This window comes from Rhynchophorus ferrugineus, unplaced genomic scaffold (assembly GCF_030347505.1).
Source record: "Rhynchophorus ferrugineus isolate W39M unplaced genomic scaffold, kcgeb_rfMv2 rfM11, whole genome shotgun sequence".
NCBI classification, from domain to species: domain Eukaryota; kingdom Metazoa; phylum Arthropoda; class Insecta; order Coleoptera; family Curculionidae; genus Rhynchophorus; species Rhynchophorus ferrugineus.
In genome coordinates, this window is record NW_027472590.1 from 29,557,727 (window position 1) to 29,570,466 (window position 12,740).

The 12,740-nt window shown below is 33.4% G+C and overlaps 1 protein-coding gene across 6 annotated transcripts in view; it reads left to right on the top strand.

Annotated features, from left to right (window-relative positions):
• Positions 1 to 12,740, top strand: part of LOC143205179 (protein turtle) — a 149,774-nt gene that overhangs the window by 106,685 nt on the left and 30,349 nt on the right. For 3 of the 6 annotated variants that reach the window (XM_076418289.1, XM_076418294.1, XM_076418290.1), the window contains exons 4-8: positions 3,088 to 3,272; positions 3,333 to 3,571; positions 3,653 to 3,834; positions 8,929 to 9,160; positions 9,891 to 10,099. In XM_076418289.1, the coding sequence (XP_076274404.1) occupies positions 3,088 to 3,272; positions 3,333 to 3,571; positions 3,653 to 3,834; positions 8,929 to 9,160; positions 9,891 to 10,099 (1,047 nt within the window). The remainder of the gene's footprint in view (positions 1 to 3,087; positions 3,273 to 3,332; positions 3,572 to 3,652; positions 3,835 to 8,928; positions 9,161 to 9,890; positions 10,100 to 12,740) is intronic. The other 3 variants (XM_076418291.1, XM_076418293.1, XM_076418292.1) reach the window with 2 other exon arrangements.

Below are 12,740 nucleotides of genomic sequence, written 5' to 3' on the forward strand. Positions count from 1 at the left end.
TTTCACAGTTTTTTCAATATAAAATAAGATGTATTGGATATATAACATTAATTAAAATAATAAATGTCTGTATATTAAAACATAATGAAATATATGCAAACTATGGCAAGAGCTAAAACTCAGTAACTTTTTAAAATGGCTATTAATTTCATTTCTACTTTGTCTTATATCCCACATGAAAACTAACAACTCTTCTCTCAAACTTACTGTTTATTCATTTTATGCAACTTTGACTTTTTGCAATATTCGGTTAATGCTTTGTTAATAAATACATTTACTAATGAAACCTGAAATAAATTGGAAGTTAATATCACTAAAATGTAAATCTTAATAACCTTTACTATCTACCTCTAGTACAATATACTGTGCCTCCAGAACCATGTTAATTACTATTAGTCCTTAACCAAGAACACTTTTTTATCTGTTCTCTGTTCATCCGACATCAAATTAAATCAAAAACTGATTTCGAAAGTCCAAATATCTTGTAGACAAAGAGGATAGACCATTCTTGTTATTCTCGAACTTTGTTATTCTATGTTTGGATGAAATTTTCACATATTCGGGGTTTCTTGCAGAGCTGTATACGGCTTCTGATAAAGCAGACACATTAATTTGTTCTCTACAAAGAATGTAAAATATAGGTTTACGTGATCATGCTATTCTTATTTGTTTATCCAAATTTGCCATAAGCTTTAATAGTTTCGTCATCTATTTCGTTTTTGTCATCTGTTTCAAGAGCTTAACATTTATTTTAACATGATTTTTTTATATATTTTGTGTGATCGATCTGATGGCTGTTCCTGGCTGCTTGATTTGGGAGTATGTAATTGGAATTTATTTATTTGTAGCGCATATTACACAAAAATATTAAGCTTAAAGATTCTTCCTTGATATAAGCTTTAACCGTGTCAAATTTCACATCTTCAGATGCCTCCATTTTCCTCAAAAAGGGAGGCAAAAGTTTTGCTAAGTCGATTTATATTTAGAAATTGAATTGGAGATAATAAGTCAATGACTATTTGAATGAAAAATATTATTTTCAATAAAAAGCGTTTTATTTCACAACACCTATTATTCAAGGAATTATCAAAGGGGGCTATATCTGGAGCATATGCTGGATGGAGTATCATTTCGTAGCCCAATTTATAGATTTTTGCTATGTTGACAAGTCCTATAGTATCTGGGTGTACTTATGATGCTTCTTAGGACTGTTCCGTAAAACTTGCGTTATATTTACGTTGTTTTTAGCGGAATATATTTTTCTATATTTTAAATAATCATATATTTATTAATAAAAATTATCGAAATGCTTGGAACACCTGACTGACTGAACAACTGAATTGATTAAGTTTAAATTTTGTTGAAGTACTCAAACGTTTTTTTAAAATATTTATTTACACTCTTTTTATCACTGTAAATTTTCATATTTATTTTGGATACGAAGCTGCAAATACGTTATCAGCGATCAATATTGAAGTTAAACTAATTAATTCTAACAATATACCATGACTATAAAGTAATAAATAAACATACAAAAAATGGAATTAATAATATAATTCACTACCAGTCATGTATTCTAATTTCACTAATATATTTCCCTTTTTCCACGAATATCCAATTTTTAATGGAGTCTAATGTAGTAGAAAATTACATTCAGGTTATATATCCCTAATGAACTAGTCCTATTTTTTTGGTTCTAACAGTATTGCTTGCCGTAGAAAAGTATTTTTAGTATTCCTATTGTTGTATTAGTTGACTAGATGTAACGTTGCGTTTATTATTTCGTAATAGTTCTGTTATTTGTTAGTAGTAACCTATGCATGTCTATATCTAGGCGAGAAAATGACTTTAATCTTAGTTCCTTGTTATGCTGATGCGGAATTAACTTTACTAACAACTCTGTAGTGGATATATAAAAAAAGTAATTAAAATATTAATTTATATAACCGATTTACCGATTATTTGAATTATAACCTAACGTATTCCTGCTTACAATATGTTTTTATGTTTCTGTGACATTTTGGATGATATTTTCTCATTCGTTATGATATTTTGGGTAGATCTTTTTATAATATAATATAACTTATTCCTTCTTACAATATTTTTTATGTCTCTGCGACATTTTGAATGATATTTTCTCATTCGTTATGTTATTTTGGATGGTTACTTTTATGATGTTTTTACTGTCGTTTTGCCATGGAAAATCATCATAATCATCATCCATAGCTGATGCTTGAGGAGTGAGTCTCTTTCTCAATCCATACGCACAGTTGGAGGTTACCAGCAGCTGTCCTGGCCTCGGACAATGTTAGTCTCCTTATCTTCGGATAGCTTTCCGTGATCTTAGTTCATGTTTTTTTCGGAGCTGTATATATTCTATCCAACAGATCGATTTCGCCACAAAAGTCTATGAGGAAATCATTCACCTTTCTTTTTTCACCGATTATTTGAGTAATAACCTAACTTATACCTTCTTACAATGGTTTTTTATGGTTCTGTGACATTTTGGATAATATTTTCTCATTCGTTATGGTATTTTGAGTAGTTTTTTTTTATGATGTGTTTATTGTCGTTTTGCCATAAATAATTAAGGAAAATCATCGTAATCATCATCCATAGCTGATACTTTAGGAATGAGTCTAATTCTCAACCCATACGCACAGTTGGAGCTCACCAGTAGCTGTCCTGGCTGCGGACAATATTAGTCTCCTTATGCTCAGATAGCTTTCCATTATCTCACCCCAAGTCTTTTTCGGAGCTGTATATCTTCTATCCAAAACGTTCATTTTATCACGGAATTCATTCACCTTTCATTCGATAGATATGTCTAAACTGCTATATGAAACTATTTGGGTTTTAGTGAGTGAAACTGTTTGAATATTAATTAAAGTTTCAACAACAACTATTTTATCAGTTCTCCCACTTATAATAATCAAAGTACTATCGACTCTTGCCACTTTTAAAAGGTTTTGATATTTCTACTGACTTTTGACTAATATCCGCTAAACTAATCTAAGATAAATAAGACGAAAAACGTACAAGTTTAAGAAGAAGATTAAGGTCATTTTTCCGTTATGTTCCATCCAGAAGAGCAGTACCTTGATTGAGTACTTTTTAAAGGGACAGGACATACCTATTTACATTTGGTATGAGAGTTACCCGACTCACAGCGGCGAAGGGTACGAGGGTAGGGTGTCCAGGGTATCGGAGGATTCCCCATACGGAGCGGCGTCCCTTAACCTCACCAACATACGGGAGACCGACCAAGGATGGTAAGCGATGTTGTCCTGAAATCGGCGACGCGAATTTAATCGACGTTCTGTCCGTTCTAGGTACGAATGTAAGGTGGTGTTCCTCAATCGGTCGCCGAACAAACACAAGAACGGTACCTGGTTCCATCTGGACGTGCACGCACCTCCCAGGTTCGTAGTTACGCCCGAGGATGTGATCTACGTTAATCTGGGCGATGCCATTATCCTCAACTGTCAGGCGGAGGGTACCCCGTCGCCCGAGATCCTTTGGTACAAAGACGCTAACCCTGTGGACCCTACTACAACCATAGGTAACATAGGTAAGGATTTTCAGCACTGGTAACGGTGGTACTTATCAGTGTTTTAATCTTATGTTGATGTCGCTCTTCGAACCTTTACAGGTATATTCAATGATGGAACCGAGCTGCGCATATCCAATATTAGACACGAGGATATCGGCGATTATACCTGCATCGCTAGGAATGGCGAAGGACAGATTTCCCATACTGCTCGAGTCATCATAGCTGGGGGTGCCGTCATCATGGTTCCACCTACTAATCAGACCAAATCAGAAGGAGATAAGGTAATAAGTAATCAGTAACTAATTTTAATAAATAGTCTCGCGGTTTTCTGATCTCGAACGGCCTCGAATTTGAATGTCCACACACTACTACAGTGTCACACTACTTCCAAGACCCATCCATAGTGATGAAATGCCACATTTTTCACTCCTACTGGACATGAATCATGGTTGGTATATCAGCAGTATATAGGAGATACAATATGGGACCCAGTACACTGCTTTGTGGATCTTCTGAAATATATTGGATATAATTCAGTGTACTAATCATTTTCTTTTACAGTACAGTGGGTGTTTAAATTAATAGTGACAATATTGAGGTTATTTAATTTTCTAGTTTAACTGGATATCTGTAAAAAATTATTAGTTAGAGGTCTCTTGTATGTTTTTATTTGTATCTATAATCCATTCGTTTTAGTATTTTTGACATCGAAATATAATAGAATTAATAATAATATTTAGTGATGCCACCCTTTGCTGCAATAAGAGCTTCTATGTATATTTTAATAAATAGTCTCGTACCAATTTCATTAATGTTTCAATAAATGGCGATTTTTTGATCTCAAACGGCCGCGAATTTGAATCTTCAGGCTCACACTACTTCCAAGACCCATCCATAGTGATGAAATGCCACATTTTTCACTCTTAGTGGACATGAAACATGGCTGGGTTATCAGCACAATATAATAGATACAATATGGGACCCAGTACACTGCTTTGTGGATTTTCTGAAATATATTGGTTATAATTCATTGTACTAATCATCTTCTTTTCTAGTACAGTGGGTGGTTAAATTACTAGGGACAATATTGAGATTATTTAATTTTCTAGTTTAAGTGGATATCTGTAAAAATGATTCGTTGGGTGTCTCTTATATGTTTTTATTTGTATTTGTAATCTATTGGGACCATAGAAACTAAAAAATATATACTGTTCAGTTTTATCTTCGTTCCCTTCGTTTTACTAATTTTAACATTAAAATATAATAGAATTAATAGTAATAATTAGTTATACCATCCTTTGATGCAATTAGAGCTTTCATGCGTAGAGTCATGCTCTCAATACATGTTTTAACATCCTCCTGGAATTTCGAGCTTTGATACCATTCTCTGATGAGAGTTTCACTGCGGCTTCCACATCCCACAAACATTCCCACAGAGTATTTTATGCAGATGATACAGCTTTCTTTACCACTTGACTTACAAGTCCCTATCCCCTGGCTACAGAAGGTATCATACCTCCGTCTCCCGTTCGACCCCAGGTTGCAATGGTCAGCTCAAATCCAGCCCGCTATCTGCAAAGGCAATGGCGTGTACAGTACACTCCTCCAACTCCTCTACAGGAAAAGTAAACTCCCAATACCCCAGAAAATGACTCTGTATATAATGGTAGTCCGTCCAGTCTGCCTCTTCGTAGAGCCTAGGTGTGGTACAGGTACGTCTCTGAGAGACAACTTGAACTAGTCCAAGTGTTCCAGTCCAAAATAGTCCACGTTTTACTCAATGTCCCATGGTTTATGAGGAACGTCAACACTTGAATCAGGCATCCCATTCGTAAAGAGTTTCACGAAGATGCTCAGTGTAAGGTTCTCTCTAGGCGCCTTAGAACACGACAACATCTTGATAAAATCCTTACCCATCCACAAACCTCGGTAGATAACCAACTACTACAATCCCAGTCGTAACCAGGATACATTAAAAATCATCGTGGTCCGGTAGATTGACTATATTGTACCGGCGGGCACATCCCCAGTGTTAGAATTATTTGAATATTCTCAGTATTGCTTGGGACGTCATGAGTAGGACTGTGTCTTATCTATAAACAAACATTTTATATCGGCATAGTGTTAGTCCTCGAGGCATAAAATATACTCTGTACTAGTTATTAAAATAAAGGGTAATGTTCATAAGTTTTATATTAAGCTATATATACCATACATATGAATATATAGTAAACATGACCTTTAAGAAAAACAATAAGATCATGACATTAATATGCGAAACATTTTAGAGGAGGTAAAAAGAAAAATACAGCATAATACTAATTTTTTATATTTTAAAGTTTAATATTAATTTTAAATTATAAATTAGAGGATATAAAATAATGAACCTTAACGTTGCCATAAATTATTTACTAAATTACCACATATTTGAATATACAATACTACAAATGTATTATATAAAATAAAATTTTATAACAACTTTCTTATAGATACAGTCCTTTATACTTCTCACACTAATTACTAATTAATTATAATACAATAAAAGTTACAATAGAAATGTTTTCCAAATAAAGGCGAGTTTAATATATTTTATGGAAAAAGGGCTTACCCACTAAAGAACCACCACCATATTTAATGAAATCAAGGACTCAAGTACCTAAAAACTCAATGAAGTTAATATTTTGTGTTTTTTTAGTATATGTGTTTTTCAAGTATTTTCTTTTATTTCTTCTTAGGCCTACTTTTCTCTTCTTTGATATTTTGGCAGACTACTCTTCCTTATCATGCTGTAGCAAGTGTAATCCTTTCCTAAATAGCTACCTTTTCAAGTAAATTTGTCAACATCGACTTTTGGCATCGCCGACCGATATACGAATAGAGCCGAAAGTAATCGAACGACTAGGCCACGATGATTTTTAATGAACGTAGCCTGTCGTAACCCAGGGTCTCTGTCGCCCGCAAAATACCTTAGTATCCCGAACCCGAACTGCTTCATATGCGCCCCTTTATCATACCCTTCTATATATTCTATTTTTCTGATTATCTACACCGAGGAGATGTGATGCTATTATCGAAAAAGCAAATAACTCGTTGAATATCAAGCGGAAAGATTGATTCCGACCGTTACCCAATGACGCAGGATGGATTTAACGATTATGTGCTTAATTATTTTCAGAATTGCCAATAAAATTAGTCACGCTTTTATCGAGCAATTGCCACGAACAGGGACGAGTACAAGAGACACTAATAGAACGTTTAATTGCTTATTAACAACCATTCTTTGCGAAAGAATGATATAGATTACTGTAAAATGAAATCCGGGCATGTTTGAGGTTGTCGGTTGTCGTTTCGTTATCTGTAGTATCAACTCGACTAACGTTACAACGTCGATAATTAAAATAAATGGTATGATCAAGCTGAACAAGTTTATATAAGAGGAAAAATTACAGTTCTTTTTTTATAATTATCTAGTTGGACTGCGATTGATAATTATTTAGAACTAATTTCGTAATTTTAAGGATTACACAGAGATGCAATTAATTTAAAAAACTTTTATAAAGCAAGTGTACATGTTAAAAATTACAGACATTTTTTCTATATATTAATTTGGTTTGTTATATAATAATTCATGATATTTTTTACGGTTTATTAATATTTAGTTACCATTAATAAATAACTTTTCCTAGTCGTATTTTTACCAGATTTATATATAATATATATTATTTATATATATTTTCTAAATGTCTTTTGTATTTAATCTAAATGTTTGAAACTTCTGTTTAGAATAACACACTCTTACTTGACCGTAAAACTTGATAAAATCACATTGTTCAATGAAATATGTCTCAGCTGCTCCAAAACTGGTGAAGCATCGCCCATCGAATCGATCAATGTACAAGAAACGAGATATCTGATATTGACTTTTTGTAATATAACTATAACAGGATTTGTTTGACACTTGTTGACACTATTTTGTTAATATTTACAGCAGTGAATGTTCATTAACTTCAGTTAAAAGCCTATTTACTTCTATCTGGTTGGTAATAAAATATTGTAGAAATATATATTAACTATATATACACTTGTACGACTAAATCAATCACCTTATATTTTTTATAACATCTTTATTAATTACGTTTAGTACAATCTCAATTATAAATTAATTTATTACTACATTTCATTTGTACTTGGACTAATTCACAAGCAAGTCGAGTGCGACGAAAATACATCAATATGTATTCCTCAATTATAAAATTATAATAACTTAAGCTATAGTTTACACTAAAGGTATACACTTTATATAAGTTCGTATGGTTTTGTTCGCTTCAATCCCCTGACATCCTGCGCGCTGTCCAGCAGTTGTATTGCTTCCACGATAGTATGATTTAGTAATCTTCTTTCGTGTTTCAAGGCGAAATCTTGGATAACTGCGCAAATCCATTTGATTTCCAGGTCATCGTGCAGTTCTTCGTTGGTTACGTAGCGATAGGCATTGGTAATCAATCGAAGAACCTTGTTTTGACGGCGTTGGATGACTAGTTGATTTGAATTTTTAGTGCAATCCCATATTTGGTACCAATCCATAGGCCCAAATTGGCTTTATGATTGTCTTATAAATCAACCTCTTTGATTTTAGATCAAGTTGAGAGTATTTTTCGACTTTTATTTTGGTTCTAATGTGTTTTGCTCTTTGACTAACAAGATGTTTCCAATTTAATCTACCGTCAAGATCGATTCCAAGGTACTTAACTGATTCTGCTTGAGGAATCGTGCATCCATTGGGTGGTATAATTAAGTGTTTATTATTTCGCCGCATTGCAAAATTAGTTGAATTTTCCAATCTTTCGTCCATTTGTAGATTTTGTTGGCTACCACTTGTACTTTTTCTGCTGCCCTAGATAAAGGTATGTCGTTTAATCACCTTATATTAAATTCAATTTAAAAACGTAAAATAAAAATGAAATGGATACGCACCTAGGTAGAATGTTCCCATATGTCTGTTCAGATTGAAAGTATCGTAATAGCTTTTGACGATATTCACAAATCGATGATCTATCCATTACTGCCTACCATTTATAATCAAAATATTAGCAGTACAAGAACAAATAAATTATAAACAACAAAATTCTTAGAAGAAAAAGCTCCTACCGGTGCCAGGGTCAAATCCCTGGCCCAAATATGGCTGTTGTAGTACGTTGGATTCTACCTCTCGATTGCTTGTAAATGGCAACGTAGCAAAATCAGCGAATACCTGTTGGGATCCGGATATTGCCACTACTGTCATAGAGTAGTTATCTTAGTAACTAAGTCTAAATAGTTAAAAATAGTCGCAAGCCTATTATAATGTGTATTAAACATAGTCTTTTTCATTTCAGGTACAGTTTAATTGCGAGGCTAAGGCCCAGCCGGGCAACGTTACCGTCAAATGGTTCCGGGAAGGTGCTCCTGTCAAGGAATTGGCGGCGCTGGAGACGCGCGTGACCATCCGTCGTGATGGCTCGCTCGTCATCAATCCTGTTAGTTCGGACGACTCCGGCCAGTATCTCTGCGAAGTCAGCAACGGAATTGGGGAACCACAAAGCGCGTCCGCCTATCTGAACGTCGAATGTGAGTTTATTCATGTATTCTGGGGAAGATATTATAGAATACAGTAATCAGAATATAATTTTCGGTTTAGCACATGAGTCATTTTCATTTATCTTTTTCACTTTGTTTTGTAACTGTTGTTGAAAATTTTAATCTAATGCTTCACAATGGAGACATTTAGCTCCATGATAAGAAAAAATAAAACAACAACGTAATAAAACAGATATTACGATAGTAAAAGAAGTGTAATACTTCCTTAAGTGCTGGGAACTAGTTTAAAGACTTGCAAAGATGTTAATATGAACAGTTATCATTAATTTTTTTATGAAATATTTTAAATTGAATACTATCGTTCAAAAGCCAAATATATATGAATAAATGCAATATTTAACTGTGGAGTTATATGCACATTTTAATAATTGTAAGTGTTGCAATAGTATTGATAAGACGAAAAAAATTGGGAAACATTTTGAAATAATAAGTCAGATAGTCAGAATAACAATAGAGATCATATTGAAATATATTTACACCAAGTCTATGCACCATATTTACATAGACACCGTATTGAAAGATTTTTACAAACAGTCCATTATCCATCTAATATTATTCAGACTAGTATTCATTAGATCGTCAGGGTATTATTGATAATTAATGTTATATATTTTGTTTATTCATTTCCGGTCAACTCTTATTAGTAAACTTGATCTTTTCAAAATATCGTCGAACGGCATCATTTTTCTTTCCTCCACAGATCCAGCCAAGGTAACCTTCACGCCTACCGTTCAGTATCTACCGTTCAGATTGGCCGGCGTAGTCCAGTGTCACATCAAGGCGAATCCGCCCTTACAGTACGTCACGTGGACAAAAGACAAACGTTTACTAGAACCATATCAGACCAAAGAAGTAGTTATTATGAATAATGGGTCATTATTATTCACTAGAGTTAATGAAAATCACCAGGTAAAGTACACAAAATTGTCATGCTCATTTATCAATAAGTAATCATTTTCCAATATTTCCACGCTAATCGATTGACACTACACACCGAAGAATAATTGTATACCATAGTATCAATCAGATATCTGGCTAAAACTAGCGTTGGGAACTATCGACTGAAAACAGTCGAAACAGTCGATAGTTAAAAAACTTGCACGGTCAAATCAAGTCAAATGTCGGTTCGGCTGTTTCTTTTCAAGTCGTAATGTCAGTCGAAGATGTACGAACCCTTTCCTGTATAAATTGTGAGAGAGGAAAGGACGGAGATAATTACTTGGAGCACTTAATTTTATATATGCTTATATTCTCCAACTTCAAAAATCAGTCGACTGAAACTAGTAGAACCAAAAATAGTAATTAGAACTACACGACTGAAACAGTCTATAGTAAATGGTAACAAAATCAGTCGGACCGAAAATAGGGACTGGAAACAATCGACTGAAACAGTCACTGGTAAAAAGTAGTAAAACCAGTCGGACCAAAAATAGCGACTGAAACAGTCGATAGTAAAAAGTAGTCAATAGCTAAACAGTCGATAGTCGATTTCAGTCAATTGTTCCCAACATAAATAAAAACTATAATTTCAAATTTGAGTTCAGCTCTGAAAATTTAAATTTTATTTTCCACATTTCTATATCATTATGTCAGCTCATTCAATAAAACAGTGAATTCACATCATCTAAATTTATAACGTCAAAACATGTTGGTTTTGACACACAACAAAGTTCTAATTCTAAACTAATTCTATGAAATATAATTTATTTTAACTAATTATATAATATTAAAATATATCTAATACATATATTATCGAATGAGTTAAACTACAATTAATTAAACAGCCAGTTATACAATAATTTATAGGTTGGAGTTATTTTGTTATATTTACAGTCAACTCTTTTCCATACAGCCTATAAGATAGAGTTCTATAAGTTCTATCAGCCTATAAGTAAAGTAGAGTTGTATGTAGTGCTATACATAATACACCTAATTAGTAATTGTGTATACAAGCAAAGTATATTACCTTCATAAAAGAGCTTATTTACCTTGTAACGTTTTATACTTGTTTTCTTGTCAAGTAATTTTGATATAACTGTATTTCTTCTTAACTTCTTCTGTGACTACCTCTGTACATTTTACTTGATAAAATTATATTTAATTATTGCATTCTCTCTTCCATATATTCATTTGGTTAGAATGTGTATCCTAAACAATTAAACATATATCTTATCTAATTATAATATCTATTATAATCTATAATATATTAACATCATATCAAATTTTTCACACTCTGCAATACAATTTTCTACAGTTATCCTATATTAATTATATACTCACCTTGAACTATTTTCAATTTCATCACCCTGTTTTTTGTTATTAATTCACTCATTGTCACCTTCTGTATATTTAATGGAGTTCATCCAGACTAAAGCTGTTATTGTAGATAATGTTTTTTTCCAAATATCGAAAGAGTTATTTAGTTATATCTCCTTGTTGGTCTGCATGTTTTTTGTGGTATTTCTTCATTATAGTACACCACAAAGTACACCGAACTTTAAAATAATAGCTTCTGAATTTCGATCAGCGATCTAAGACACGTGCTTTTATTCAAAATAAAGGATAATTAAGAATAGACTAGTACATTTCTTGATTATTGTTATAAGTACGACTATTAACTTTTGAATGGTAGTTTATATTGCAGTACGGCGATAATATCAGAAGAGAGATCATGGCTTTTGTTCCACATATAATTTTAGTAAGCTTATACTACTCATCAAACACCGCATACTAATAAGTAAAAGGGGAACTGTTCAATATTCAAATGTTCTTTCCAACTTACTTTTTCCAACTTCTAACAGAATTATTAACTGAAAATTGGAATTGGAAAAATAGCTCCAGAAATATTCCATATCCTGTAATTCTAACAGGTCAATTGAAAAGTCCCCGGCCTACCATTAGTTTTTTGTTTATTCAACATAATTCCCTTCAAGGGTGATACACTGATTATAGAGACCCTCCAACTTTTCGATTCATTTTTGTAGTACAATTTGTCTTTTGCTTCAAAATAGGCCTGTGTTTTCGCGATCACCTCTTCATTCGACGAACATTTCTTCCCAGCGAGCATTCTTTTAAGATATGAGAACAGGAAATAGTCGCTGGGGGCCAGATCTGGAGAATACGGTAAATAAGGAAGCAATTCTAAGCCCAATTCATGGATTTTTACCATCGTTTTCACTAACTTGTGACACGGTGCATTGTCTTGGTGAAGCAGCACTTTCTTTTTCTTCAAATGCGACCGTTTTTCAGCGATTTCGTCCTTCAAACGGTCCAATGACGCTCTGTAATAGTCGCTGTTGATGGTCCTTCTTTTTTGAATGTTTTCGTTGGTAACAACCTCTTTTGGTCGTCCACTGCGTTCACCGTCTTCGATGCTCATTTCACCACGTCTAAACGTAGCGTACCAGTACTTGATGGTTGATTTTCCTGGGGCCGGAAACTCGGCATCAAGCCAAGTTTTTGCTTCAACTGTATTTTTTCCCTTCAAAAAGCAATATTTTATCAACAGACGAAATTCCTTTTTATCTATTCTTCACAATTACAAAAGTTG